Source organism: Heliconius melpomene, chromosome 7, assembly GCF_056956725.1.
Source record: "Heliconius melpomene rosina isolate 202511_hmr_F chromosome 7, ASM5695672v1, whole genome shotgun sequence".
Classification (NCBI taxonomy): Eukaryota; Metazoa; Arthropoda; class Insecta; order Lepidoptera; family Nymphalidae; genus Heliconius; species Heliconius melpomene.
This window is the reverse complement of record NC_140395.1, coordinates 1,147,709-1,175,328: the sequence shown is the minus strand read 5'-3', so window position 1 is coordinate 1,175,328 and position 27,620 is coordinate 1,147,709. Positions and strand designations below refer to the sequence as shown.

Below are 27,620 nucleotides of genomic sequence, written 5' to 3'. Positions count from 1 at the left end.
TATTTTACTTTTAGTACTTTTTGCCCTACTAGTTAGTATTTTCATTTCTTCGCTGTGGAAAATAGATGTAAAAATTAAATTAGCGGATGCCATTGAAAATGTGGGTAGACATATGGAAAATATAAAGACCACGTTAAAAGATATAACAACTTCGATGAATCGTGTAGCTGTGTTTGAGAACCTTACACAGGAATTGTTGTAGGTAAAGAAAAGAAAATATCAATTGAAGCCAGTCGTGCCGTAGGCAGGTGGGGGGGTGCGTAGGGGCGGCATTTGATCCCGCCACCCAACACTAGTCTAGTCTTGGCACTAGGTTCTTTTAATTAACTATGTGATTGCAAAAGTACTTTATAATCTTTGAATATTTTGTTTTTTTATCAAAATTAACATAATAAAGTAGTGAAAACTATGCTTGTACCTGTGCCAATCTCCAGAACAATTGGACGGATTTTGATGTTTTTTTTTATTACTTAGTTATGAAGTCTGGCTATAATATAGGGTATAAATTACTTTGAAGCTTGAGAAATATGATGTACATATGTTAAAAATCAGCTTCACGCTATATCCCGCATACAGCAGGGTACGCAGAGGGAACCTAGTGTAGAGGTTCCCAACTTTATGCAAATTTTTTCCAGTCAGTATATGTTGAATGAAGCCGAGATTTTGCATTGGTGCCAGAGCGAAGAAATGAAAATATTAATAAATAATAATTCATTTCCGAGAGTGTAGGGATCGACCTCCACAACCTTTTTGTAAAAAAGTTAAAACAAGTTAATGACTAAGTTGCTGGCAATATAAGGCCTCAATGAATGAGAATAATAAATGACATTAATTACTTACCTACTAATTTGTTTTATTGGAACATTTGGTAGAATCAAAGAGAGTCGTGCCACAGGGGCACAGGCGTACGACTGTAAACGCGACAGGTTGTGGGTTTGATTTCAATGAAATTTTTAATATTTTCGTTGTAACAAACTTGTTGGCCAAAAAGAGGCGTTGAGTTGCGCCACTCTATCTTTCGCGTTTTAGGAGTTTTAAAATTATATTTTACAAGTTTATGGTTTGTTACAAAAACAGCGTTTTATTATTTATACAAAATTTATTGTATTTATTAATCAATATAACATAAAAATGTTTCAAATAGCTCCACAGCCACATCCTCTGTAACCGAAAGCGCCGTAAGCAGGTCCTGCGAGACCAGCCTCATACGCGAGAGGAGCGCCGTATCCGTAGCCAAGCTCTGCGGCGGTGGCGGCGGCCGGCCCGTAGCCGTACGCGCCCGCGAGAGTGTTGTATGCGGCGGGCGCGAGGTCTTCGTTCAAGATGGCCACGTTGCCATTCCCGCAGCCGTAGGTAACCGCACCTGCGCCTGCTGTGGGAAGAGCTCCTTCCAGGGCAATAGCGCCCAAGAACGGTAAAGCTCCGGAAACGGCGAGGGGACCTTCGTAAGCGTTCTCGGATGTCATGGCGACGCCAGTTGGAGCGATAGGTGAGGCACTGGTGACAGTAAGACCTCCGCCGTTGGAAGCAGCGAGAGAGGCAGGTGAGTAACCAGCTGCAGCCCATTCAGCGTTGGCAAAAGGAGCGCCAGCCATCGATGCAGCAGCCCAAGGTCCAGCGCAAGCAGCAGCATTCCATGCTGCAGGGGCAGCGTATGGGCCTGCAGCAGCTTCCCAGGCCAAACCATTAGCAGCAGCGTTGTATGCGGAGCCAAGACATTGGGCAGATATGCACTGCAATATAAAATATAATTATATATTTTTCCTTAAAATACGTTTTTATATATATTAAAAAAATGAACGTTTTATTGATTGTTAACTTTTAATAATATAAATATTCACCTGAATTACTAGTGCTTGAGCAAAAAAGAGGACAATAGCCTTTGCTGCCATATTGATGATGATGAAGGAATGTTCAAAACTTGTGTAGTGATGTGCCACAAATTAGAAAGCTTTTATACAGCGATGTGACAAAACTGTTACCTTATCACAATAATTGACGACATTTGGTCGCATATGAAAGTATTATACAACTATATTTAATTACTCAATGTATCGTGAAAATGTTTTACAATTTATTTAAAGTTGATTATTATGTTTTACACGTCTCATCGGTTACGCAAGTAATGCAATAGATTGATATAAGTTGGAATGATTTTTGGGTTAAAGTACTATTAACAACCGACACAAGTTCAACCATGTCTTCCTTCACTTTCTTCTTTCTTTGTATTCAAATATGCTTAATTCAGGTATAATAAACTAATAAATTAATGAATAAAGCTTCCACTGCCTTCCGAACCGGTGGTAGCTTTTTGTTTATATGTTCACTCGACGATTCAAAAGTGCTTATAATAGTCTATTTGAATAAAGAATATTTTGAATTTAAATTTACTAAATGTTGAAGAACTTTCTTTATAGCATTATAAAATATTTTTATTCTTGAAATATTTCAGAGCATATACAGCCAATGTCTTGGTGCAGCTGGACCACTAGGTGCCGCTGCATATTACGGCGCCGCCATGTCTCCGGCTGCGGTAGCTGGTTTGGGTGCTCCTTACAGCTTAGGCGCAGGTCTGGCAGCCTCACCTTTTGGACTAGCACCCACTACAGTTGAACTGGGAGCCCCTGGTCCCTACGGCATGGCACCGGCCGCTATTGAACTAGCTGGTGCGTACGGCGGCGCAGGAATCGGTGACGTTGTTGTCACTGGTGAGATGCCGGTCGCTGGTACCACGCTAGTCGCTGGACAGGTGCCCATTCTAGGCGCTGTGCGCTTCGCCGGTGACTTACCAGCCGCTGGCACTGTGTCCATCACCGGTAGCTGTGGATGCGGATGTGGCAATCCTGCTTATGTTTATTAATTTTGTTTACAAATATCTGTTTAGAAACCTAATAAAAATTTCAAATAACTATTTTATCTATCATTATAACATTTACAGTCCTAGTTACGCCTTAATACAGAATAATATTTTCCTAATCGAACAGAATAAAGCGTAGACATCAATATTAACATGGCTAAAATAATTTTATCTTTTTAATAGATTCTATATAAACGATTTACCATACCTAGTTGTACATACATATACCTAATGCTTTTTCGAAAATAGTACCTACATTGGTTTAATTGGTAATAACTTACTACTGAACAGTGAAAAAACTAAACATATCATTTTCAGAACACTGTGTGTTCTTAGACAGGTGACGTTAAAAAAAAAAAACATTATGGCGGCTGTGGGACGCCATTGAACTTAGTGAAAAAAAATTTTTTTATTTCAAATACCCCAAGTTGGGTATCAAATTCAAGAGCTCAACACGAGGATTTCGAAAAGGTGTACCATGATTATCATTACAATAATGAATCCTAACAAAAAAGTGAAAAATAAAAAAATATTTAAAAAAACAAAAACCCCGACTGCATAAATGTTAATTAGGATTAACGATCGGGACCTGTTTAATTTCGGTCGGTGCTCATCAGTTTTCTTATAACCAAACGCGCACATGAAATCACACGTCCACACATGAGATCTCACATTCACACATGATATCTCATATTATTTATGTAATTATACAAGTGTAAATTTTGTTACCAAGTTTTTATTTATTAATTAAAGTTTTTGTCCATTGCGATATTTATCTCGATGAAGACACTGTGCATGGAAGTGAATTTTATGATACTTGTATGCAAATTTGACAAAAGACAGAAGGCCATATTTTAATTGTTTATTATTTAGAAGAACTAGCTTTTATATTACTGTAGAGTACGTCTCCGTTTTTATGAAAGTTGGGATAGGGTAGGGTAGATAAAAATGATAAAACTTTACGAAAACATACTTAATGTAAGCATATTTTTTTCCAAAGTCGGAATGGCTTTGAATTCTTAGGGTCAATTTACTGCTTAATCTGCCAAACAGATGATAACGATCTGCTATTTTATAATGATCCATAGTAGTTTTTAATAGTGATGAACGTAAAAAAAAAAAAATAAATAATGGATACGGGCGACACTATATCTTAAAGTTTGAAGCACATTACAAAAGTTTGTTTATTTTATTAGTGATCTTATAAAACTTTTCGCCCGTAGACATTCGTATAAACCTTTTAATGTACATCAGTATAGAAGATCATCTGAATTTTATAGTCTGTCAAAGTCACTACCATCAAATGGGTAACTTCATACAGAGAACCATTCATAAGTAACTGCTGAAGTAAGTGCTGAACTGACACGCTCGGATCGCCAGAATTAAAAAACAACAACAATAAGTAAATGTAATTTATAATTATTCTTCTCGTTAATCTAGGTCTAGGTAACAATTTCTCCTGTAATTTGTAACTATAACCTACGAACTAGCTTAAATCTTGAAAATGTGTATATCTATCACCTCTCTAGCTAGTAGCTCAACTGGCACAAAAATAATTCTGATAAGAGGGAAAGCAAAATTCATATCGACATGATCATTAAAAACAGTCCAAGTTTTATCAAAATTGGTGTAGCAGCAGGTCGGTTTAGTTAGCAGTTTTTGAGCTATACCAGAGTGGATGGATAGTGGTAAATAATATAAGTAGATATTAGGTACCTAGGCAAATTACAGGTATTTTAAGTACTTAGCTTCAGTTTTTATTAAATAACTTTAATTATTATAAAATAGTAGGTATATAGTCAATATAATTTCAATGTCGACGTCACTAAAATCGTTATCTAGTGTAGAATTGTGACCTAATATTACGTGAAAGTTGAAACTATATGTGTAACAATGATGTACATACACAATGATAAGATATCTGGAATCAAGTTGGATTCTATAAAACAGTATAAAAAACATTAATTGTTACATTCTTTTAGAGTATCTTATTAGAGAACACTGAAATGACTTCAAAAATAGTTGTATTTTATGCGCAAGCGCTTATACTGATACAGGTAAGCACGATTTTTAACCAGCTTTTAATAAAAGAGTCTCTGGAAAAACCTCATATTGAAGTGATGCTTTCATATTTAAATGAGATATAGGTAATTAATCCAACTTAGGGAATAGTCCAGGTCATAAAAATTGATTCAATAGTTTAGCCATAACAATATAACGATGTAACTACCTAAATAATATGGTAATTTTCGAGACATTTGCGATTGTAGTTTTTTGTACATACTTTAACATAGTTTTTTAATTTCTTTTTCATTTTCAGTATATCTCCTGTCAATGTATTCCCGGATACAGCATGCCCAATGCTGCTATGGGTATTGCAAATAATATAGCTTGGGACGCAGCTTCGAACGCATATTCTTCTCCATCATGGAATTCTTATGCAGCCCCATTATCGGCGTCATGGGCACCTTCTACATCACCCTCGTCATATACAGCTGAATGGGCTGGATACTCTCCAGCTTCCTTAACAGCATCTTATGGCGGCGGCCTTGCTATAGCTAGTGCCTCTCCAGTTGCTCCAACTGGTGTATCCATGACATCAGAAAATGCTTACGAAGGCGCCTTGGGTGTAGCTGGTGCTTTACCTTGTTTGGGAGCTGTAGCTTTAGAGGGATTATTACCTACTGCTGGCTCGGGTTCAATTATGTATCGCTGTGGGAATGGCAATGTTGCCATGTTGAGTGAAGACATCGCTGCAGGTTATAACGGAGTTGCCAGTAGTTATAATTATAGCCCGGAATTAGGATACGGATATGCTTCTCCCGGTATATATGAAACGAGTCCTGCAACACAAGCTTATTACGGATACGGAGGATACGGATGTGGAATGTATTAAGAATTTAATATACATATAATATAATTTAATATATATTGATGTTGTATTTTAATTCTAAGATTTTTGTTAATAAATAAAATAAAAATATTTTTGGTTATTTTTATGCCTTGGAAATGTGATGATTTTTAAAATGAGGATGGCTGGGTGGACCTTGAATGGAAGGTGGATGATGTCGAATAATAAAAACACTGTATGAGGAGTTCTTATGTTATTGTATATTAGTTACCGCTCGCAACTTTGTATGCGTGGGCTTTACAAACCTTCGTTTAAAATCCGTTATTTTTGAAATCGGTGCCAACTGAGAAAAAAATAGCATTTAAAAATGATGATGAAAAGCTGTAAAAATAATTTAAAAACTAGGTACGGGCTCTAAATAATAAAATAGATATATAATTATGTAAGTATCAATGATTTCACTCATTGTTTATCTATTTTCTTGAAGCATTTAAAATATTTTCTACAATTATTATTATTATATTATATTACAATTTTTATTATTATGTATATATTTTTACTATCTACTGTCACTATTATTATATAACTTATTTGTACAAATAACTATTTTTTTAAAATAATCTTTCATCAATTACACACTATATTAGTTTAAATAATAAAATATTTCAATTATCTAAATATATCAATCTATACTTAGCTATAATAAAATCGTAACGGGTGTCTGTACAGGGATGACATATAAGAACAAGAAATGTTATTGTTGGTATTTCATAAAGTTATACAATCAAACAATATTTTTTTAAATTTTTGTCTATGTGTCTGTACTTTTTTTTATGGAAAAAGGACAAGGCAAACGAGCGTTCGGGTCACCTGATGGTGATCACCGCCGCCCACAACGTTTGTTTACAATCATAAAACTCACTTTTGTTTTGTGTCAAGCTTACTTTTAATATTGGATATTTCTTTTAATTTATTCAGTTTATTCGGTTATTAATAAAAATATTATACCATTTTACGCTGCTCGACAAACTTAAAACTTTGTGAACTGGCCGAAATGTTACTTTTCGATATAGGTAGGTAGGTATAGACATCCGTGAGGTGCCTTGCAGGCTCCCGCCGCCGCGTTTCGCGGAAGACTCACGTCCCCGTGTCTCGCGGCCAGTAGCGGTCGAGGAGGAGCACCGTGAGGTTTTAGTGGGTATGCGGACGGCCTATATCTGCCAAGTCCGCGAGTCCCACATAACCCGCTCGAGTCCCCACTCGGGCCGGTATCCGTAACAGGATTTCCTCACGTTAAAAAAAAAAGGTACGTATAGATATTATTTTTAACATGATATTATCATTAGTAAACGACACGACGGCTTGACACTTTGGCTCCGCGTAGAGACGTCTCCTCGCTGTGCGTTCTCTATCGCATTTATCATGGTGAGTGTTCTGAAGAACTGTTTGACCTGTTACCTGCCGCCGAATTTTCTAACCGCACAGCACGTCACAAACTTAAATATCATCCACACCATCTGGATGCGTGGCACTCCACTACTGTGCGGTTTCGTAGAAATTTCCTTCCACGCGCCACCGAACTGTGGAATGGTCTACCCGCGGCAGTGTTTCCAGGTCGGTACGATATGGGTGCCTTCAAAAAGCGCGTCTATCTCCACCTCAAAGGCCGGCAACGCTCCTGTAGCTCCTTTGGTGCTGCACGGGGTCGTGGGCGGCGGTGATCATCATCAGATGACCCGAACGCTCGTTTGACTTGTCCTTTTTCCATTAAAAAAAAACGAAAAAAATGCTGATAAAGAAATAAATAATTATGTAGTTCAAGTGGGTCGCTAGTTTAATAATATATAAGTTAATAAATTAATAGAGAGGTTTGCACAACATTTATCATTATTAAGTAATTTAAAAAATCGTTTTGATATTGCATTCTCATCTTTTATATTTATAAGGGTAAAAAATAAAGAGAAAGAATAGTTTGTTTTTTAAAAAAAGTTTTGTTTATAAATTGAAGAAACATTCAAACGTACACAATAACCAATAAACTTAACTAACATTACAATTGTTTACTTAGCTAACACATAAGAAAATAACACTACACACTTACATTAAAAAAAAACAAAAATGGTCCCGAAGCTCGAAACAACGTAATTGTATAAAATTAAATAAATGCTTTTTAAAATTAAATGGGATTATAACAATATTTTAATAAATTTTCTAAATGGCAGCATTGCATCCACAACCAAAACCCATACCGGCATTGAAACCATACGCAGGTCCCATGTTGCCAGCTTCAAAACCAAGAGGTCCAGCAAATCGATTATAACCAAGTTCAAGAGCACCAGTGCTTAGCTCTGTAGCAAAAGCACTATTTGGTAAAACATCTTCACTTAGCATAGCAACATTACCATTTCCGCAACCATACATAACTGCTCCAGATCCTGCAGTGGGCAACACTCCCTCAAGTGATACAGCAGCTAGGAAAGGAAGGGCTCCAGTTACGGCTAAAACTCCTTCGTAAGCGTTTTCAGATGTCATGGCTACGCCAGTTGGGGCGATAGGTGAGGCACTGGTTACAGCGAGACCTCCACCATTTGACGCTGAGAGAGTGGCCAGTGACAAACCTCCATTAGCATAAGGAGGTAAACCAGCTCCAGGATATGGGCCATTTGCCAAGTAAGCAGCGTTTGCATCCCAAGCCAGGCTATCAGCAGCACTGATACACTGTGCAATTATGTTCTGGAAAATGATATATAATAAGAATCCTGCATCATTTTAGGATATAGGTGCAGTTATGATTTAGAATAAATGATAAGATTCAGAAGTAGAGTTAGTCGTTAGTTCGTTTCCAACGCGAATGATCGTATTATATTCGATCGTATTATATTTTCCATGCTCTGGCAAAACCCAGAGTGACTTCAATTTCCGGAACACAAAATAGTCTTGAGGAAGAAAAGAGAGAACGAAGACTCCTGACTCTAGGTTTTCACTGACTTTTATGCTATATGTAAAATAAACTTTAAAATGAAAAACAAAGATAATTTGAATATACCTGGACAGAAAACACACATACGCAAATAAAAATTGCCTTGACTTGCATTCTTATTATTTTTTTTAAATAATTGAATAAATGTTTTGCTATGATTTAATTATGAAAATTAATTTAGTATTTCACTTTTATACTATAAAAATAATACAAAGTTACTGCAATTAAAAATGTATTTGTAAGCATGTACGTGCTTTTAACGCAGTTGCCTTACATATATTACGAGGTTACGATGTCAATATTATAAAACCTGACATTTCTTATCTTATTTATTGTAATATTGAAAATTCTTGATCAAGTCTTGGCTAAAATTAAGTTTGCATGAAATTTGTTGATAAGCTTCAGTATAAAAGAATAAAATATTTTTCAGGAAATCATAACCTACAGAGTAAACAGTCCAATATGTCTTCCTTTACTTTCCTTTTAGTTTGCTTCCAAGCACTTTTCTTCCATGTAAGTATAAATTAAAATATATTTTACCTTAAATATATTTTGTTTATTCAGCTTTACCCTCTATGGGTATGTAGAGGAAAATTAGTATTTAGACACTCCATTTCCCGTATAATCCGTACAATTTTCAAGTCATAGCAGTCACGAAACTCAACACTGTGCTCTGTACTTGTAGGTATAAGAACGATCAAATAAAAATTATTCACGGTTCCGAGTGGACATCGTACTGACAATCTTTGCGTTTACAGTCAGAGCCTGTGGGTCTATGCCACTACAAAACGATATAATATTGATCTAATATTGTATTATTAATTATATTATATTTTTATATACAGAATGTCTACAGTCAATGCCTAAACGCTGCATTACCCAACGCATACGGCCTTGGATACGGAGCTGGTTTAGCTCCAGCTGCCTTAGCCCCAGCCGCAGCGCTGGCTCCAGGACTTGCAGGAGTTGGTCCCTATGGTCTAAGTGCAGGTCTCGCACCGGGAGCTTATGCACCTGCTGCTGAAATTATCGGCGCATATGGAGGAGCCGGTGTGGGTGATGTTGCAGTAGTAGGTGAAATGCCAGTCGCTGGTACCACTCTAGTAGCGGGACAAGTACCAATTCTTGGAGCTGTTCGCTTCGCTGGTGACCTGCCAGCTGCAGGAACTGTTTCCATTGCTGGCAGCTGCGGTTGCGGATGTGGCAATGCTGGTTATATTTATTAAAATGATGTGAATAATAAAATGTGTTCATAGCTGACATTTTTTTTTACTTTTTTTGATATTGTGTTTTGTGTTTCTAAAAAAAAAAACGTTTTTTAAGAGCTACAATTCCCACTTACTGATAAGTAGATATATAATTAAATTTATAATTATTCTTATTTTTCTTACGCAATTTAGCAATACATATTATAAGTAAATAAAGAAAAAAAAACTTGATGTATTTTTTCATGCTCTTAAAAATATGTCATCTGTACATCACGTAGATACATAGCATTGATTACGTAAGGTTTTAAAGTAAGTCATTGTCAAGTTCATGACGGGTGACGAGTGAGAGTTAACTGAACGTGATATTTGTTAGATTCTTAATAATGATATAAATATTTTTAGATAAAAATAATCCTGCTAATATTACAAATTAGAACGTTTGTGAGGATGGATGTTTGTTACACTTTCATTTAGAAATTACTGAACGGATTCAGATGAGACTTTTCACGTTTTATAGCTTATACAAAAGAATAACACATAGATTACAATTATAATTATGTATCTTTTTTGTACAACTATAATGCTATAATAGAGGAGAGAAGAATGCGAAAATTGGTCGAAAAGTGGGGATTAGCACACTGTCAAGACTCTTCTTTACACATTTTTTAATATATATAAATGACTAGTAGACCCGGACGCGGCTACGCTCGCTTGAACTATAAGAATATTTATTAAATATATTTATGTAATTATTTACAATTTTCAATAGAGAGATGCGTTAAGCAAGCTCATTTTGGGTGACGTTTTCTAACAACAAACTTTGCAAATCGTTGCTTAGCAACGGTCGCATAGCGACAGTAAGTATTTTATTACAATTAAATTAGCGGTTTGGCCCGGATTGCGTAAAAGACAGACAGATAGAGTTACTTTCGAATTTATAATATAAGTATGGATTTATTATATTCAGTTGGAAATAGCTAAGACATTATTTTGTAACTTGACTGTAGAATAGTCAAAAAACCAGATATATAATTTTCAGAACACCAAGCCTGAAAAGTGTTAAAATCAATTAGATGTTCCTTGCTTAATTAAGCCTGTTCCATAACTTAGATCCTAAAGATTGCTAAGCTAAAAACTTAAGGACATTAACATATTGACAGTTACGTCTCAATACATCTTTGAAAATTTGATGTATGATGAGATGATATTATTAATTATTTAACTGTGTGATTTGAATACAGTTAAATATTAATTATTCAGAAACAGGCTTAAACTTACCACTCCGTAATTCTTTCATAGGATAATTTATACGTTTTACACAAAGATCCCTGAAAACGTGTGAGAAGGTTCTATAGATATCACAATTACAAAGAAAAAAAAGTCCTTTCATTTTAAAAATATTGTCTCTTTTATACTGTATCGATTATAATTATTTTAATTACATGCTTTCGGTGCACTTCTTAAATAAAACAAAAATTACCAAGTAACTGATAGCCAAAGAGTACTTTAGGAGTATAGGCAGAGTATTTTCGAAACAACGCGGGTTGGGAAATAACGAATTTTTACCGTTGCTATTCATATCCAATTGAAAATATTTACCAGCGCTTCACCTATTGCCCCAACTGGTGTCTCTATTATATCTGAATACGCCTTTGATGGTCCTCTCGCGTAATCTGGTTCCATTTTCCTTGGAGCAGTAGCTTTAGAAGGTGCTTTACCAACCCCTGGAGCTGGCGCAGTGACATATGGGTGTGGAAATAGAAATGTAGCTATGATGAGTGAGGATCTTGCTGCTACCACATATAACGCAATGGCAGCTCCTTTCGCTTAGTGATTATGCTGACACAGTTTTTGGTTATGGCATGGCAGCACCTTACGGTTACGGTCCTGTTGCCTGCAGTTGTGCTGCATATTGATTTAAATTGAAATTATTTTGTTTTTCTGAATATATTTTTTTATTAATTTTATAGAACACGCTTAAATAATATAGGCAGTATAGTGTTTTTTTTGTGTTTTAGTTGCAAGTTACAATTAGGGTAATACAACAAAATTAAAGAAAAAATCTTATTCCACGAGAATAAATGAATAGTACATATTCTATATTTATTATTAATTTTTTGTAAAATTTTAATTAGAAATAAAAAAATATTTTTATGTGAAAATCAAAGTCAAACAAATTCACAATTTTTAAGAATGATTGAATTATATATTTATTGTATAAATTTACTAACTTATTAACTTGAATATGTACGTAAGTATGTAGGATAAATAAATATTGATAAAATAAAACGAAACATAGGAAACATTACACATTTAATAAAACAAAACAAAACAAAACAATTTAAACATCATTCAAACACTAATAACGTGGAGCGTATCCACTACTGGCACAACCTATGCCATTCAAGGCGTTAGCAACACCGAGGCTGGCATATTCGGGGGCGACACCCTCTAAGCCCTCACTTACGATACCAACGTTGCCATTACCGCATCCATACGCGACTGCACCTTGGCCTATAGCTGCCAGAGGACCCTCAACGGCGACCACCCCTAAGAACGGCATTTGCCCATTTACAGCTAGTGACCCCTCAATTAGCAAGTCGTCTGAATGTACTGTAATGCCAGTAGGGGCGATAGGTGAGTAGCTTGTTACCTGGAGACCACCGCCATTGAATGTCGTAGCTATTTCTGGCACTTCAGCCAAAGGCGCATATGCCAGGCTGTTAGCGTACGCTCCTGCTGCTGCAGGGTTTATATTGTTGCCATAATATCCAGCTCCTATGCATTGTGATGAAATAGCCTGTAAAATTAGTTTATGGTATTGATTATTTTGAATATATATTAACAAAAAGTATAGCTATGCTCATCTAATATCCATTTGACGTTTTTTTTCTATATAACAAAATAAACAAATTTGCCGAAACTCGATGATAATATAATTGCACCAAAAATTAAAGCAATTCAAGATATTAATAATGATTAGACAATTCGTGAGGACTAATTTCGTAATTCAGCTTCAAGAATTTTCTAGTATATAGCGGGTACGCCGAGAAGACTAATGCACTCTCTACTCTCCGCCCGATTTTCGAGATCGAACCTACTCGTCACGACGGACGCTATGTGCGATAGACAGTAACTAGCAAATTAAAATCAAAATTAAATCAGCTTCACGCTGTATCCCGCACACAGCAGAATAAGCAGAGAGAAACTAGTGCTTAAACTATACCAGCTTAAAAAATAATGTGAACCTTACCTTAGTAAGTAATGCAAATACGAAAACACTTATTATATTTGAAAACATCTTTATGTACTTAGTAAACCTTGTGGAATGAATACCTTTTTTAAAAAATGCAAGTATATATAGAGAACGATAAACTATTGTGCCATTGATTGATAACAAGTGAAAATGCTTTTGCTTCAATATTTCACATAAAATAATATTAAGAAATAAAATTTGAAAAAGTATTGTGATAGTAATGTCATAATATCTTCATTTTTATCACGGACTAATTGATGTCAAAAATATTACACAATTCCAGCAATCAATGAAAATTAAAATTTGGTGTCTTGCTAGCTGGAAGCTTAAGTTTTAATTATTTTATGGAGGAAAAGTGAGCGGTAAGATAGGGAGACCTCGGTTAACCATCGAAAACGCAGTATCAAAGATACTGCAGGAAAGTCACATAAAAAGCATGTGGACCTCTCCGAGTTTATATTTCAAGAGGTTGATGACAGTGTTTAGTGTAGTAGGCGAGGCGAAAGAGGTATGCAGAGGCCGTAGTGTTTGGCGCTCCTTTTTCTCTGACTACATCGCTGGAGTTACAGTGTGAAATTATATTAAAACTACATATAAAAATAATACAAATAATATAAACAATTACATAACTGTATTATATTATTATTTTTTGAATAATAATTAATTTAATCGACTCTTGAGCCTCACAAGGGTCCAATGACCTCCAGGAAGTCATTCTACAGCCTGACTTCCGCTAACAAATCAGCCACAAATCCTGGACATTGGTGTAGAGAGCATGAGATTTGCTTGGAATCGTAAATATCTCTTTTGGAAAAAGTATAGGAAAGAGACGTCGAAAGACTAACCTTAGCCAGCCAACCAAGCTGCTTCCTACAAGACAATATATTTAAAACTAATTATTATACAGTTTATATTAGCGAGATTTATTTGCGTAGATAAACAAGTAAATTAATTAATAACTTGGTCTGAAAGTAAGATAAGAGTTAAATATAGAGATAAGCTTTTAAATCATATATTTTTTGTAATGACGTAAGTTGACAGTAAGCGTTTCAAAGAAAAAGTTTAATTTTTAGAGCATTTAAAGATAAAGATTGTGCTTAAAAAGTTATGGGTTCAATTCTTACTCGGGGAAAAGAAATGTTTAATATTTTAATTTCGAGTAATAACGAGGCATCACATCTTTCAGATATCTCTTATTATTTTATTATATATATATATATAAATGACATAAAAATACATACCATTCTATTTCATAGTTAAAGATTAAAGTATCGTTAGTAAATATAAATACTTTACTTAAATATAATATTAATAAGTATAAAAAACGTGATCTGGTGACTCTATATTATTATTTTGTTCCATGCGTCTTCCATCCGTCCTAAAAGTTCCCTTTGGCATCCCGTGACATGACATTTTTAAAGTATTTGATATTATTTTTCACACTTAGGAAAAAAAAATACTTATTTAGAAAACGTGTAAAATTTTGTACGTAGCAGGATTTGAAGCCGCACCTCTTGGAAAGCACCTCTAAGCACTTTGATCTAAAAGAAAAAGTTTTTTGAACGTGGCGGGAAATTTCAACGTAGCTCACATCGTCACACACGTCACCAATTCAGGATCTGATGATAATCGAGGTAAACCCTCGAGTCAGTGAATAGTTATGAATAATCTTACTTATTTTTCAATTTTCTATACTTTGAAGTATTTAAAATATAATTTTCTATATTTTTATTATTATTTAAGTTTGTACAAATAAGTTTAATATTAAACTATTTTTTTTTTCGGTTTGGTTATCAATAATTTTATTTAAAAAAAATGTTTGGTAAAAGAAACAGAAATAAAAAAAAATGAAAAATTAAAACAAAGAACTATTACTGTCACTATTTTATTAAAAACTTATCTATATTACAAATAAACATTATTAATAGGCATAAGCAGCATTTCCGCATCCACATCCACAGCTACCGGTAATAGAGACGGTACCAGCCGCTGGAAGATCACCAGCAAAACGGACAGCTCCGAGGATAGGTACTTGTCCGGCAACGAGCGTGGTACCAGCGACTGGCATCTCTCCTGCGACAGCGACGTCACCTATACCCGCACCACCGTACGCACCGGCTAGTTCAATAGCGGCAGGACCCATGCCGTAGGGGCCAGGAGCTCCTAGTTCGACCGCAGTGGGTGCCAGTCCAAAAGGTGAGGCTGCCAGACCTGCTCCCAAGCCGTAAGGAGCCGCCAAGCCAGCTGCTGCTGGAGACATGGGCGGCCCGTAATAACCAGCAGCACCCAGTGGTCCAGCTGCACTAAGGCATTGGCTATTTATGTGCTGAAATAATAAATTATTTATTAAAAAATAATTATAAAAAAAATATTATGATAAATAAATAATATAAGAAAACATATTAAATTACCTGGAACAAACACAACATTTGGACGCACAATAAAAAGAAAGTGAATGAAGACATGTTGGATCTAGGTAAAGCAAATTGATGATGGTGACCTCGAAATCAATTCTATTTATAATATGTCACTGATACTTTTTTTGTGTAACCATAATGACATAATTATTTTTGAAATTCTTTTAATATTACATATTTTTTGTAAATGTAACAAAGCTAAGGTTACATTATAAATTTTGTCATAATGAGTGATAAGGCAAGCATCAGACATTAAATAAGTATATAAAGCATTTAAAACTGTAGCATATTATCATACATTTAAAAATAACTTGAATTGAAGTATTTAAAATGGTAGCACAGGCTGTTCTATTTTTCTGTGCTCAAGCATTAATAGTTAAGGTAAGATAAACCGTCTTAAAGAAAAGAAGCTTTCTTTACATAGTTAGTTAAAAACTATATTATGTTTTATATTTTAGTGTATATCTGGACAATGTCTTGGTTCAGCTTACAACGCTGCAGCTAATGGTTTAGCTTGGGAAGCAGCAGCAGCCGCTGCCCCGTGTGGATCTCCAGCTGCCTGGAACGCTGCTGGGGCACCTTTAGCTGCATCTTGGGCTGCTGCCCCCATGGGCGCCTATCCTTATGCAAACGCTGAATGGTGTGCCGCTGCTGGATACTCACCAGCCGGTCTTGCTGCATCGAATGGAGGAGGTTTAGCCATTACCAGTGCTTCCCCTATTGCACCCACTGGAGTCGCCATGACATCTGAAAATGCTTACGAAGGTCCATTAGCAGTAGCTGGATCATTACCTTTCTTAGGAGCTGTAGCATTAGAAGGTGCTTTACCTACAGCTGGCGCGGGTGCAGTTACCTACGGTTGTGGAAATGGTAATGTCGGTATATTGAGCGAGGACCTCGCCCCTGCTGCCTACAATGCACTCACCGGCGCCTACGGCTACGGCCCGGCCACTGCAGCCGCCGAGCTTAGCTATGGATATGGTGCTCCTTTCGCTTATGAAGCTGGTATTGCAGGACCTGCTTACGGTGCCTATGGTTACAGAGGATGTGGCTGCGGAGCATTTTAGGAAAATACTAGTTCCTTTAATAGTATGAATTAAACTATATGTTGTAAATAAATACCTAATATTTTATTTTACGTGCCCTCATTTTTATAAACTAAAGTGCAGCTATGAATTCCGAAACTCAACAAGCAATATCTCGAAATTGCCCGGAAAGTGGGGAACAGAGTGTCTAAGATTAAGACTCTTAACATTGGGTTCCCTCTGTCTGTTATAACATTAATCTTTATGAAGAACTAAAGAATGTAAAGTTAATTACAAAAAGGTCCCTACTTTCAAGTTAGCGTACTACTATACACTAATACACTACATAATAGACTATTGATCCTCAAAATTTCAGCTTTGCTAAAATGACGTAGGTCTAGGGGTCCTAGGATCTCATTCTAGATTACTACTATTTAGTTTTTAGGTTAGGCTTTTAAGAATTATCCAAACATTAGCTCACACTAATGGTTCGTATGGTTCTTAGGTATTTACCTATGTTCCGGGTGAACTACAACATCATCATCAAATTTATTATTTTATCGAAATGTACAAATTATATATCAAATAATAATTTTATAGAAGGTACACAAAGAAGATATAAAGTGGATTTTTCTTTTAATTTTGGGGGTCTTATACCTACTAAGGAAACAATATGCGACAGATGATACAATACTTATTTTTGTTGGCGTGGTGTAAAAAGCAACAATAATCTACATTAACATGCTCAGTGCGGGACCATTTTTGCAGAAGTTTCAACGAACAAGAATTCCCTGTACGGCGGTGGACACCTTTTCGGCTTCATAGTTCATTGAAACCATTGGGCTTGGTTAATGTGTTGTAAATGTCTAGATCAGGAACCACTTGACAACAGTGCCTTGTGTAGTTTTGTTATAATTACACCTGGCTTCGTCCCGGGTTCTGTTTCTTGGTTTCAGAGGAAACACATCCTTCTAGAAATTTATAGCAATCACTACAAATATTTAAATACACTACAAATATTTAAAATTCGAATACACTACAAATATTTAAAATTCGAATGCTGTTCGTCATAATAGTGCGACAACCTTTTGTTCAACCCTGTGGCGTAGCTAGGGTATTTGCTGCCTGGTGCGGCTTAGGACTTGATGACCTTTAAAATGGTCTAAAAAAAAAGATTCAAAGTGTCTTCTACTCTCACGTACATCAAGCGTCAGACACTAAAATGTGACATTGGCTACCTTTCAAAAAAATTAATCGTCGACTTTGATGCCCCTTTCCTTTTGATGCCCGGTGCGACCGCACCACTCGCACCTCCCTAGCTACGCCACTGGTTCAACCTCCTCATTTAACGTATTGTATATTAATTTTATGTGTGCTCCAATATCGCCTATGGTCGCAGGACTAAAGTCAATTGAAATGTTCGGTTGAAGTTGAATTCAGTCATATGTCCACATTTGAGCGTTAACAACTTCCGCACTAGAGTTGAAACACAGAGTTTGCGGCGTACTTAAGACTTAAGGTCCATGGTACCATGATAGGCCTCATGATTTTGACTGATTTCGACCTTAAGTCGTTGTGAACGTTTAAACGCACAACGTTATTTGCGTTGCGCTACTTCTACAACGTTACTAGATGTAATGACATCTTATCCTTCAACATTGTATAATGAAAGATTGGGTAAATAGATATAAATAAATATTTTTAAATTTACATTGATATAAAACTTCACAGACGTAAAGGAAATTTGTCTTTATTATACTTCATTTATGATTGAGCGTTGACAGCTTCCGCACTAGGGGGAAAACTCGTGTTTTGCATGCATTTCTCTTTGAATCATAAAATAATCTACCTGTTATAAAATTCAATATGTGACACGGAGTATTTAAGAAATCATCTACACTATGATATAAAACAATTGCAATACTTAGATGGTGATTATGAAAGTAATATCAAACGTCAAGTCGTCAAGTTTCTTAATAGAAGTTGTGAACCATTGTATAAAATATGATAAAAGGAAATAAATGGAAGAATATATAATATCATTGCTGTGTAAAATATAAACATTTTTATTTAATATTTTATATACATATAAAGAAATTTTCTAAATAGCTCCGCAGCCACATCCTCTATAGCCAAAAGCGCCATAAGCAGGTCCTGCGAGACCAGCATCATAGGCAAGAGGAGCGCCGTATCCGTAGCCTAACTCTGCAGCGGCGGCGGCCGGCCCGTAACCGTACGCACCCGTGAGCGCACTGTAGCTGGTGGGCGCAAGGTCCTCGCTCAACATGGCCACGTTACCATTCCCGCAGCCGTAGGTAACCGCACCGGCGCCGGTTGTGGGCAGAGCACCCTCTAGGGCTATGGCGCCCAGGAATGGGAGAGCTCCGGACACGGCGAGGGGACCTTCGTAAGCGTTCTCAGATGTCATGGCGACGCCAGTTGGTGCGATAGGTGACGCACTGCTTATAGCGAGACCGCCACCGTTGGAAGCAGCGAGAGAAGCGGGTGAGTATCCAGTGGCTGCCCATTCAGCGTTAGCATAAGGAGAGCCAGCCATTGGAGCAGCGGCCCAAGGCCCAGCAAAAGGAGCGCCAGCTGCACAAGGGGCAGCATTCCATGCTGCAGGCACCCCGTATGGGCCCGCAGCTGCTTCCCAAGCCAAGCTGTTTGCCGCTGCGTTGTATGGGGAGCCAAGGCATTGTCCAGAAATGCACTAAAAACAAAAAATACAGTAGTAATTTAAGCTTGTCTGTTTTATATTTAAAAGGCAGTTCATACAAAAATAATTAATGACATATATTTCTTGTTATAGAAAGAAAGAAAAAATTAAAAGTATTTTAATAAATAATCATGTAAATTTCTCCAGGTTAGAAAATTGTAAAAAATAGAAAATAGAAAATTGGAAAAAAATACCTTTATCACAAGAGCTTGGGCACAGAATAGGAGAACTGCCTTTGCTACCATGTTCATGATTTAATTCAAATAAAATAAATGAATGATGATGGTCGGTGTTTTTTACCACTTTATATACTCATATTTATTAGTTATAACATAATGTCAACATAAATTACTACAATATATTATGAAAATATTATAAAAGAATTATCAAACTTACATTACTCGAGACTTTAAACATAATTAGGTAATTATTTGTGAAGTTATTATTATGTCAAAATGTTTAAGATTATGTAAAGAAATTATAGCTGTATAGTATATTTAGGTACCTAATGTAGGTTAAAGTATTTACACTGCCCTCCAAAAGTTAGTTGAAATGATCAATAATGTAATAAATGGGAGAGAATTATAATAAAACAAAATAAAAACTTGGCGTCAATATTTATTTATGAAAATATAATCTATTTTGAGTATTTTAATAAATAAAAGAACCATCATAACTTTATAACTATAAGTTCCGGTAAATAAACTGTTAAATTAGGATATCAAAAGTTAGTTGAAATTGTTGAATTATATTTTTTAAAATTGTGCCTTTATCAATATCTTATCTTTTAATATTTTGTATGACTGCCCTTATTATGTAAAACTGCTTTAAGTCGTCTAGGCATTGATTCTACAAGATTTTGTAGTGTTTTGACCATGTTTCAAGAATGAGTCAACCATGTTTCAAGAATTTTATTTTTAAACAAATTTCTGTTGCGTCTATTGGAAATAGGGATCCTGCGGTCTAATTCATCCCATAAATGTTCAATGGGGTTAAGGTCGGGTGACATTGAAGGCCATTCCAGTAAATCCACTTCGTTATCTTCAAAATATTGTTTAGTTATCCTTGCTGTATGCTTCGGGTCATTGTCTTGTTGAAACTTGAAAATCCGACCTAACCCCATTTTTTCAGCAGATTGTTTTAAATTATCATGGAGAATATGACAATAGGTCTGTGCTGTCATTCTGCCTTCAATTAATTGCAGCTGGCCCACACCATGCCAAGAAAAATACCCCCAAAGCATTATACTCCCACCACCATGTTTCACAGTGAGCTGCAAGTATTTGTCGTCGTAAGAATTATCATTGCTTTTGCGCCATACAGTTTGACGGCGTCGATTTCCAAATAGTTCGAACTTCGATTCATCGCTAAAGACTACTCTCTTCCAAAAGTCTATTGGTTTATCCCAATATTTGCGGGCGAACTCCAATCTTCTTTTTTTATGGATCGATGTTAAAAGAGGTTTCTTTCTAGCTACGTAACCTCGTAAATTAGCATCATGCAGACGTCGCCTGATGGTACTTTCAGAAACCGAAGTTCCTGCTTCCTGTAACTGATCTTTGATCTGTCGTACCACAATCTTGGGATTGATTTTACACAGCCGCAATATTTGTCGATCATCAACAGAAGTAGTAGCCCTAGGACGCCCTGACCGTGGCTTATCTATAAGACTAGAACATTCCAAGCTCTTCTTTATTATTTTTCGCACGCCTTCTGGACTAACTTTAAATAATTTTCCCACAGCACTTAAGTTTTTCATTTTTTTGTATTCACATACAATCATTGTTCTTTCCTCTACAGTTAATTTTCGCCTCGGAGCCATTATGATTTCAAAAATACTCAAATCGCCTCAAAATATTTTGTTATTAAATTTAAACTACCTACACTGCCCTAACAATACTAATAAATAACTTTAAAACCGCGAGAATATCAGAAATCGTTTAAATTTTGCTACTTCAACTGACTTTTGACGCACTCAATTCAAGCAGTGAGCACATAACCATATATTATTGAAGAAAACAAAATAAATTTTGGGGAATTCCCTTCTGTATGTATTAGAATAGTGTTACCAAACATAAATAATAAACAGATCATTCAATGAAACTGCGAATTTTGGAAATTGTGTGACATAATTTATAAGGTCAATTAATTTCAACTAACTTTTGGAGGGCAGTGTACATCCATTTGATCAAGCAAACATGTCTTCCTTCACATTTTTCTTTTTGTGCATCCAAATATGCTTGATACAGGTATCAATAATATTTCAATCAATAATATTTTTGTTTTAACTTGACGTTTTATGATCATATTGTAAATTAGTTTATTTTTGATCGTATTTCAGAGTATCTACAGCCAATGTCTTGGTGCGGCTGGACCACTTGGTGCCGCAGGTTACTACGGCGCTGCCTTGTCCCCATCAGCGGCCGCCGGTTTGGGATCTTACGGTTTAGGAGCAGGCCTGGCAGCCTCACCTTTTGGATTAGCATCTACTGCAATTGAACTGGGAGCCCCCGGTCCCTACGGCATGGCACCGACCGCTATTGAACTGGCTGGTGCGTATGGCGGTGCCGGTATCGGTGACGTCATAGTCACAGGTGAGATGCCCGTCGGCGGTACCACACTGGTCGCAGGTCAGGTGCCCATTCTCGGCGCGGTGCGCTTCGGCGGTGATCTACCTGCCGCTGGCACTGTCTCCATCACCGGTAGCTGTGGATGCGGATGTGGCAATGTACCTTATATATATTAATTGTCTAAATCTTGTTTTTATAATTAAACATGTGAAAAAAGTATAAAATCTTTTACAATACTTCCTAGATGTATTGGATATTTGTTATAAGCAAGCATAAGCGGAATACTTATTTTATGAATTATGTTTTCGAGACATTGCGTGCTAACTGGCAGAATTCAACGCCTGACTTTATGTACTTATTAGACCAAGTAAATAAACCCACACAGAAGTCTTTTATAATCCATGTCGTACGGTCGTAGGAAATACTTACTTTTGTAATGCAGGATAGTCTTGGTATAATGAATAATGTTCTGTGACTTTTCCGAAGCAATTGATTAGGTTTAGTTTACAGCATAAGTAGACGTGCACTCAATATTCTCACCTTTTACTTAGGTAACAGGGTTCAGAGAGTTGTTATGAATGGCAAAAATAGCTACAAATGTAACACAGGGGTTTCTTGATCCTCTCTTCTTCTTATTAAAACGTACAAATGACTACCTCATTGAAAGCAGGCGTCAGATAGTACTACTGACGATACTTTAATGACAATGATAAAATGATAAAATGAGAAAACGACAAATTATGTATGGCTCAAGAAAATGGTACATTAGTTTAGCGCTTATAACTTAGTATTGAACAGTAAAACAACTAAATGTATAATTTTCAAAACACCAAGTACAATTTTTTTTAATGTTCTCTGATACGTGAGGCCACCGAGGAATACTGTTGAGGCTACAGTATTTCTCAGTGTGATCATTTTTCTTAAGTTACATTGAGACCCTCATATTCATTAATAGGCGAATAGACAGCTCAGCAGTATTTACGGATATTTAATTATTAACTGACGTGAAAAAAATTCGCCATGCTTATTCATTTTAACTATTTGCAAAATATTTGGTCTACTGCCATAGTTACTTTCGGGTAATGTTGGCGCTACTAGCACAGTCTTTGTTTTATAGAAGCGAGCTATTCACGCAATTTAATTTAACTTTAGTCCTGAAAATTTATATATTCACAATTGCATCTCAATACATCTTCAAAAATATAACGGAAAAAAATGTGATTTTACCAAAATCGGTAATGTACATAATATTAGTACTAGAAAATGACTTAACCTTCACTTTCACTTAAGTCACATCATACCTCCCATACAATCGTAATTTAAAAATAAATGTGTAAAGATATTTGAGACTTTATAGGACCTAACCTAATTAATGGTTTTTTCAGGCCTGAAGCATTAAGGTTAATAGTAGCGATACCGGTAGTAAACCATTTGACGGTAACATAACTATTTATCTAACTATTTTGACTTTGTCATTTTTAATGTCGTCAATTTCTATCCTGACATGACTATTGACAACCTTGTTGATTTAAAATTTGGTGTCTGTCGTTAGAATGACGATAGAAATAGGTTGCAGTACCAATACTAAATTCTTCATAGAAGAAGGCGATTGTGGATTCCGCTGTTTTCCGTCAAATGTTCGACATAAACTTAGTTGCACAACATTATTCTGTATAATGTGCAACATATCTTTTGTAATTCTGTGCAATACAACTATGTATGGAAGATATACCATTGTTCCATAGATATTAAAATTTTACTATATGTATTATAAACTAATTATGTGCAAATATTAAGTTATCAATATAAAAAATATATATCATTTACGTTTTGTTTTAATTTAGCCAGAGAATATATATATTACTAGATGTACATGTACATATAACATGCAACTGCAATATATTCCACGTGCAACGGGCATTGCTTAACTAACTGGAATATAAGAGGTACTTAGTAGTAAAATGAACTTGCTATCTTGTAAATAGTTTAATTATTCATAAAAACAAAATGTACAATTCTAGTACATATAAGGTGCGTTGCCACATCCGCATCCGCAGCTACCGGTTATGGACACAGTCCCAGCAGCAGGCAAGTCTCCCGCGAAGCGCACAGCGCCTAAAATGGGCACCTGCCCAGCTACCAGCGTGGTACCGGCGACTGGCATCTCACCAGTGACCACGACGTCACCGATTCCTGCGCCGCCATAGGCACCAGCCAGTTCAATAGCGGCCGGCGCCATGCCGTAGGGACCGGGGGCTCCCAGTTCAACTGCAGTGGGTGCTAGTCCAAAGGGCGAGGCTGCCAGACCTGCTCCTAAGCCGTAAGCCCCCAAACCGGCAGCCGCAGCTGGAGACATAGCGGCACCGTAGTAGCCCGCGGCACTGAGTGGTCCAGCTGCGCCGAGACATTGGCTGTAGATGTTCTGTAATAATAATAAAATTACATAAAGCATTTAAGCAATAAAGAAAGTATGAAATTACTGTTAATGAAATAATTGTTATACAAAAAAAATGTTAATAAAAGTGCATTATTAAATAAAAGCAAGACTTTATTTACCTGGACTAAGAAAATTTGGATGCAGAAAAGGATAAAAGTGAAGGATGACATGTTGAGTTAGGTCAATTCAATTGTTACTGATGTTCCAAATCGAAGGCCTTTCTTACTTATAGTAAATCGTTATGAACATGTTTCATAACAAAAACCAACCTGACAATTATTACTTTGGAAATACCTAGTTACTTATTTTTTAAAATAATAGAATAGGTCATAAGTACAAGTTGTGACATAATTTTTCATATGTAACACACATTTTGTCACGAAAACTGATAAAGTAAAAGTGATGACATAGTAGCATATAAAACATTTACAATTATGGATTTTAATTATACTTAGATCGTCAGTTCGTTTGAATTATATCATCATGGCCGCCAAAGCAGTTCTCGTATTATGTGCTCAAGCACTAATCATTAAGGTATTTATTTATAGACGCATTTGAGTACTAATTTTTTTCCCTATATTCTAATATTTTTCTCACTCAACTGTTTAAACATATGAAATGTGTCAATCAATAGATTTCAAATCAAATCAGTTACAACATTTAGCGAATTAATAATTTGGTGTATATTGAATATTATCAATAACAGAAAAGCTTAAAGACAATATATATTAACCAATCAATGTTACAGTTTGTGTCTGCTCAATGCATGGGAGCTGCATACAACGCTGCAGCTAACAGCTTGGCTTGGGAAGGAGCTGCGGGCCCATATGCTGCCCCTGCGGCTTGGAACGCTGCTCCTTGCGCGTCCGGCGCTCTCGCTGGACCTTGGGCTGCTGCTCCGATGGCGGGCTCTCCTTATGCCAATGCTGAATGGGCCGCAGCTGGATACTCACCTGCCTCTCTCGCTGCTTCCAACGGCGGAGGTCTAGCTGTCACCAGTGCTTCACCAATTGCCCCAACTGGCGTCGCAATGACATCTGAGAATGCTTATGAAGGTGCTCTCGCGGTGTCCGGGGCTCTGCCGTTCTTGGGCGCGATAGCTCTGGAAGGAGCTCTTCCCACAGCAGGCGCGGGCGCCGTCACGTACGGCTGCGGGAACGGCAACGTAGCCATGTTGAGCGAAGACCTTGCGCCTGCCGCTTATGGCTACGGACCGGCTGCCGCTGCCGCCGCCGCTGACCTTGCCTACGGCTATCCTTATGGTGCCTCTGCAGCCTATGAGGCTGGTCTCGCAGGACCTGCATACGGCGCCTTCGGTTACAGAGGATGTGGCTGTGGAGCTATTTAAATTTGAAATTGTTATTTTGTAGTAGTAATCAATAAATTTTGTATAAATAATATTTTCTTATTATTTTAACTATTTTGTTCATTTCCAAATAGTATATACTTACTGTTACTATACATATATGTGATATAGTTTGCCATAATTAGTTAAGGAAAAATAATAAGTTAAATCAATGTCAAATATTTAATCAGAATGTAGGTACTTCTTTTATTTGGTTCTCGTCAGTCATATAGAACTTTACTAAAATTCTTTCTTCCATCCATCCATCAGCCTTTCAACGTCTACTGTTGGACATAGGCCTCCCCTAATTCTCGCCACTCCGTCCGGTCCTGCGCCCTTTTAATTCTTTCTTATATTGTCTTAATTAGGCACACAACGAAATTTACACTTGGTCCTAAATTTTATTTAGTTGAAGTTCTCTCTAAGGTTTGAATCATTGGCTAACCCTAAACAAAATTAACACATACTCAGTCACAATTCACTATCTCGGCACACTATCTGTTCTTTTTTTATATTCCGTATGATCTCAGCATCTTCTTTTTAAAAGGTAAGAAGGGAGGGACCCTTATAACTAAAGACTATTTATTTATATCATACTTAGCAGGAGCCGATAATAATAATGATATATATGTATAAGATCTACATCTGGATGGCTACTACTAGCCAAAAAATTTGAAGGAAGCCACAAAGACTGAAGACGGGACTGGTTGTGGGTTCGATCCCCATTCGAAGAGATGAAATATTTATTTAAATTTATATTCACATTTCTTCATTCTGATGTCGAAGCAAAGCGTGCCGTCCAGATCCGCCACTCAACCTGCCAGAATTCGGCGGAAAGTGGGGAACGGAGTGTCCTAACGCGAGGTAGTTTTTTCTGGCTACCTTGCTGTGTGCGGGATACAGCGTGAAGTTGATTTTTTTTATTTTATTTGTTTAGTCAGTTATTAAATAGAGGACCTGTCCAAAATAGTAATTTACGGTCCACCCCTGGTTAAAATATTTTAATTTTCACTGATGCTGAGGCTTAAGCCAAAACATATAAAAAAATAGATCTTAGAATTTTAATATTTAAAAAAAAACCATATTTAAATTTTATACCAATGTGTTTTTTGTGCGCATTTACAAATAATTTGAAGCATATATGTAAAATTTTTGACACATGCACCCTCTTTAGAAACACTATCATTACCTAAAAAATAACTATAATTTCGTTACAAATGAGAGAATGACATAGGTATTTTATATTTGTCTAGGATAGCAGTTGAAATAAAAATTATACCTACATATTTTGTTTAATGCTACAAAGATTATTTTTTTAAAAATGATAGGCATATATTAACCTTTAAATTCTGAAATACTTATTATGTGTATACTATGTTGCCTTACTTATTATTTGTGTTTTCATTTAGTATATTTGATATTTGTAGACAATGAGTATATTTGAAACTTGACCGCCTGATGCTTAATTGTCACTTAAAGCAGCTATATAATTTTCTGCTATATAATATAATCGTATAGATATGTATATTGTGGTTTTGAGCTTTGGTTCCCAAACAGCTTTATTTGGTAAAAGAATTGATTAGTATAAAACACAGCATTTTTAAAACAAGGCGTTTACTGTTATAATTTACTCAACATCTTTACAATAAAACGTAATATAACATCATTATTATTATCGGCTCCTGCTAAGTATGATATAAATAAATAGTCTTGAGTTATAAGGGTTCCCTTCTTACCTTTTAAAAAGAAGATGCTGAGATCATACGGAATATAAAAAAAGAACAGATAGTGTGCCGAGATAGTGAATTGTGACTGAGTATGTGTTAATTTTGTTTAGGGTTAGCCAATGATTCAAACCTTAGAGAGAACTTCAACTAAATTAAATTTAGGACCAAGTGTAAATTTCGTTGTGTGCCTAATTAAGACAATATAAGAAAGAATTAAAAGGGCGCAGG

The 27,620-nt window shown here is 36.1% G+C and overlaps 12 protein-coding genes across 12 annotated transcripts; 6 read left to right on the top strand and 6 right to left on the bottom strand.

Annotated features, from left to right (window-relative positions):
• Nucleotides 1–1,079: 1,079 nt before the first annotated feature.
• LOC146537190 (chorion class B protein Ld34-like) lies at nucleotides 1,080–2,001 on the bottom strand. Its single transcript, XM_085188530.1, has 2 exons — nucleotides 1,842–2,001; nucleotides 1,080–1,733 (listed from the first exon to the last, which is right to left on the bottom strand). Exons 1-2 carry the CDS (start codon nucleotides 1,890–1,892, stop codon nucleotides 1,137–1,139), a joined length of 648 nt encoding a protein of 215 aa, XP_085044656.1. The 5' UTR covers nucleotides 1,893–2,001; the 3' UTR covers nucleotides 1,080–1,136.
• Nucleotides 2,002–2,092: 91 nt separating this feature from the next.
• LOC146537189 (chorion class A protein Ld19-like) lies at nucleotides 2,093–2,911 on the top strand. The gene is made up of 2 exons (XM_085188536.1): nucleotides 2,093–2,248; nucleotides 2,453–2,911. Exons 1-2 carry the CDS (start codon nucleotides 2,198–2,200, stop codon nucleotides 2,858–2,860), a joined length of 459 nt encoding a protein of 152 aa, XP_085044662.1. The 5' UTR covers nucleotides 2,093–2,197; the 3' UTR covers nucleotides 2,861–2,911.
• A 1,847-nt stretch (nucleotides 2,912–4,758) lies between these two features.
• On the top strand, nucleotides 4,759–5,794 carry LOC146537188 (chorion class B protein Ld34-like). The gene is made up of 2 exons (XM_085188531.1): nucleotides 4,759–4,914; nucleotides 5,178–5,794. Exons 1-2 carry the CDS (start codon nucleotides 4,864–4,866, stop codon nucleotides 5,751–5,753), a joined length of 627 nt encoding a protein of 208 aa, XP_085044657.1. The 5' UTR covers nucleotides 4,759–4,863; the 3' UTR covers nucleotides 5,754–5,794.
• A 1,912-nt stretch (nucleotides 5,795–7,706) lies between these two features.
• On the bottom strand, nucleotides 7,707–8,911 carry LOC146537187 (chorion class CB protein M5H4-like). The gene is made up of 2 exons (XM_085188532.1): nucleotides 8,755–8,911; nucleotides 7,707–8,441 (listed from the first exon to the last, which is right to left on the bottom strand). Exons 1-2 carry the CDS (start codon nucleotides 8,800–8,802, stop codon nucleotides 7,920–7,922), a joined length of 570 nt encoding a protein of 189 aa, XP_085044658.1. The 5' UTR covers nucleotides 8,803–8,911; the 3' UTR covers nucleotides 7,707–7,919.
• Nucleotides 8,912–9,041: 130 nt separating this feature from the next.
• Nucleotides 9,042–9,948, top strand: LOC146537186 (chorion class A protein Ld12-like). The gene is made up of 2 exons (XM_085188533.1): nucleotides 9,042–9,201; nucleotides 9,534–9,948. Exons 1-2 carry the CDS (start codon nucleotides 9,070–9,072, stop codon nucleotides 9,912–9,914), a joined length of 513 nt encoding a protein of 170 aa, XP_085044659.1. The 5' UTR covers nucleotides 9,042–9,069; the 3' UTR covers nucleotides 9,915–9,948.
• A 2,244-nt stretch (nucleotides 9,949–12,192) lies between these two features.
• On the bottom strand, nucleotides 12,193–13,266 carry LOC146537185 (chorion class CB protein PC404-like). Its single transcript, XM_085188535.1, has 2 exons — nucleotides 13,150–13,266; nucleotides 12,193–12,696 (listed from the first exon to the last, which is right to left on the bottom strand). Exons 1-2 carry the CDS (start codon nucleotides 13,195–13,197, stop codon nucleotides 12,256–12,258), a joined length of 489 nt encoding a protein of 162 aa, XP_085044661.1. The 5' UTR covers nucleotides 13,198–13,266; the 3' UTR covers nucleotides 12,193–12,255.
• Nucleotides 13,267–15,021: 1,755 nt separating this feature from the next.
• LOC146537184 (chorion class A protein Ld12-like) lies at nucleotides 15,022–15,713 on the bottom strand. The gene is made up of 2 exons (XM_085188537.1): nucleotides 15,564–15,713; nucleotides 15,022–15,478 (listed from the first exon to the last, which is right to left on the bottom strand). Exons 1-2 carry the CDS (start codon nucleotides 15,615–15,617, stop codon nucleotides 15,074–15,076), a joined length of 459 nt encoding a protein of 152 aa, XP_085044663.1. The 5' UTR covers nucleotides 15,618–15,713; the 3' UTR covers nucleotides 15,022–15,073.
• An 81-nt stretch (nucleotides 15,714–15,794) lies between these two features.
• On the top strand, nucleotides 15,795–16,688 carry LOC146537183 (chorion class CB protein PC404-like). Its single transcript, XM_085188528.1, has 2 exons — nucleotides 15,795–15,950; nucleotides 16,028–16,688. Exons 1-2 carry the CDS (start codon nucleotides 15,900–15,902, stop codon nucleotides 16,634–16,636), a joined length of 660 nt encoding a protein of 219 aa, XP_085044654.1. The 5' UTR covers nucleotides 15,795–15,899; the 3' UTR covers nucleotides 16,637–16,688.
• Nucleotides 16,689–18,630: 1,942 nt separating this feature from the next.
• On the bottom strand, nucleotides 18,631–19,639 carry LOC146537182 (chorion class B protein Ld34-like). The gene is made up of 2 exons (XM_085188527.1): nucleotides 19,508–19,639; nucleotides 18,631–19,307 (listed from the first exon to the last, which is right to left on the bottom strand). Exons 1-2 carry the CDS (start codon nucleotides 19,562–19,564, stop codon nucleotides 18,696–18,698), a joined length of 669 nt encoding a protein of 222 aa, XP_085044653.1. The 5' UTR covers nucleotides 19,565–19,639; the 3' UTR covers nucleotides 18,631–18,695.
• Nucleotides 19,640–21,402: 1,763 nt separating this feature from the next.
• LOC146537181 (chorion class A protein Ld12-like) lies at nucleotides 21,403–22,092 on the top strand. Its single transcript, XM_085188539.1, has 2 exons — nucleotides 21,403–21,562; nucleotides 21,655–22,092. The coding sequence occupies exons 1-2, from the start codon at nucleotides 21,512–21,514 to the stop codon at nucleotides 22,057–22,059; spliced, it is 456 nt and encodes a 151-aa protein (XP_085044665.1). The 5' UTR covers nucleotides 21,403–21,511; the 3' UTR covers nucleotides 22,060–22,092.
• A 1,784-nt stretch (nucleotides 22,093–23,876) lies between these two features.
• Nucleotides 23,877–24,599, bottom strand: LOC146537180 (chorion class A protein Ld12-like). The gene is made up of 2 exons (XM_085188538.1): nucleotides 24,440–24,599; nucleotides 23,877–24,305 (listed from the first exon to the last, which is right to left on the bottom strand). Exons 1-2 carry the CDS (start codon nucleotides 24,488–24,490, stop codon nucleotides 23,901–23,903), a joined length of 456 nt encoding a protein of 151 aa, XP_085044664.1. The 5' UTR covers nucleotides 24,491–24,599; the 3' UTR covers nucleotides 23,877–23,900.
• Nucleotides 24,600–24,697: 98 nt separating this feature from the next.
• On the top strand, nucleotides 24,698–25,718 carry LOC146537179 (chorion class CB protein PC404-like). The gene is made up of 2 exons (XM_085188529.1): nucleotides 24,698–24,854; nucleotides 25,069–25,718. The coding sequence occupies exons 1-2, from the start codon at nucleotides 24,804–24,806 to the stop codon at nucleotides 25,666–25,668; spliced, it is 651 nt and encodes a 216-aa protein (XP_085044655.1). The 5' UTR covers nucleotides 24,698–24,803; the 3' UTR covers nucleotides 25,669–25,718.
• Nucleotides 25,719–27,620: the final 1,902 nt, after the last annotated feature.

Excerpts from the sequence above, each read along its gene's own strand:
- LOC146537187 (XM_085188532.1), bottom strand. The coding sequence starts at position 8,802 with ATGCAAGTCAAGGCAATTTTTATTTGCGTATGTGTGTTTTCTGTCCAG. Across the intron at positions 8,442-8,754 it reads TATGTGTGTTTTCTGTCCAG|AACATAATTGCACAGTGTAT; the intron begins GTATATTCAAAT and ends ATCATTTTCCAG.
- LOC146537181 (XM_085188539.1), top strand. The coding sequence starts at position 21,512 with ATGTCTTCCTTCACATTTTTCTTTTTGTGCATCCAAATATGCTTGATA. Across the intron at positions 21,563-21,654 it reads TCCAAATATGCTTGATACAG|AGTATCTACAGCCAATGTCT; the intron begins GTATCAATAATA and ends ATCGTATTTCAG.
- LOC146537179 (XM_085188529.1), top strand. The coding sequence starts at position 24,804 with ATGGCCGCCAAAGCAGTTCTCGTATTATGTGCTCAAGCACTAATCATT. Across the intron at positions 24,855-25,068 it reads CTCAAGCACTAATCATTAAG|TTTGTGTCTGCTCAATGCAT; the intron begins GTATTTATTTAT and ends TCAATGTTACAG.
- LOC146537189 (XM_085188536.1), top strand. The coding sequence starts at position 2,198 with ATGTCTTCCTTCACTTTCTTCTTTCTTTGTATTCAAATATGCTTAATT. Across the intron at positions 2,249-2,452 it reads TTCAAATATGCTTAATTCAG|AGCATATACAGCCAATGTCT; the intron begins GTATAATAAACT and ends GAAATATTTCAG.
- LOC146537188 (XM_085188531.1), top strand. The coding sequence starts at position 4,864 with ATGACTTCAAAAATAGTTGTATTTTATGCGCAAGCGCTTATACTGATA. Across the intron at positions 4,915-5,177 it reads AAGCGCTTATACTGATACAG|TATATCTCCTGTCAATGTAT; the intron begins GTAAGCACGATT and ends TTTCATTTTCAG.
- LOC146537180 (XM_085188538.1), bottom strand. The coding sequence starts at position 24,490 with ATGTCATCCTTCACTTTTATCCTTTTCTGCATCCAAATTTTCTTAGTC. Across the intron at positions 24,306-24,439 it reads TCCAAATTTTCTTAGTCCAG|AACATCTACAGCCAATGTCT; the intron begins GTAAATAAAGTC and ends TTATTATTACAG.
- LOC146537184 (XM_085188537.1), bottom strand. The coding sequence starts at position 15,617 with ATGTCTTCATTCACTTTCTTTTTATTGTGCGTCCAAATGTTGTGTTTG. Across the intron at positions 15,479-15,563 it reads AAATGTTGTGTTTGTTCCAG|CACATAAATAGCCAATGCCT; the intron begins GTAATTTAATAT and ends TTATTATTTCAG.
- LOC146537183 (XM_085188528.1), top strand. The coding sequence starts at position 15,900 with ATGGTAGCACAGGCTGTTCTATTTTTCTGTGCTCAAGCATTAATAGTT. Across the intron at positions 15,951-16,027 it reads CTCAAGCATTAATAGTTAAG|TGTATATCTGGACAATGTCT; the intron begins GTAAGATAAACC and ends TTTATATTTTAG.
- LOC146537186 (XM_085188533.1), top strand. The coding sequence starts at position 9,070 with ATGAAATTTGTTGATAAGCTTCAGTATAAAAGAATAAAATATTTTTCA. Across the intron at positions 9,202-9,533 it reads TCCAAGCACTTTTCTTCCAT|AATGTCTACAGTCAATGCCT; the intron begins GTAAGTATAAAT and ends TTTTATATACAG.
- LOC146537190 (XM_085188530.1), bottom strand. The coding sequence starts at position 1,892 with ATGGCAGCAAAGGCTATTGTCCTCTTTTTTGCTCAAGCACTAGTAATT. Across the intron at positions 1,734-1,841 it reads CTCAAGCACTAGTAATTCAG|TGCATATCTGCCCAATGTCT; the intron begins GTGAATATTTAT and ends TTTATATTGCAG.
- LOC146537185 (XM_085188535.1), bottom strand. The coding sequence starts at position 13,197 with ATGTTTTCAAATATAATAAGTGTTTTCGTATTTGCATTACTTACTAAG. Across the intron at positions 12,697-13,149 it reads TATTTGCATTACTTACTAAG|GCTATTTCATCACAATGCAT; the intron begins GTAAGGTTCACA and ends CTAATTTTACAG.
- LOC146537182 (XM_085188527.1), bottom strand. The coding sequence starts at position 19,564 with ATGAACATGGTAGCAAAGGCAGTTCTCCTATTCTGTGCCCAAGCTCTT. Across the intron at positions 19,308-19,507 it reads CCCAAGCTCTTGTGATAAAG|TGCATTTCTGGACAATGCCT; the intron begins GTATTTTTTTCC and ends TTTTGTTTTTAG.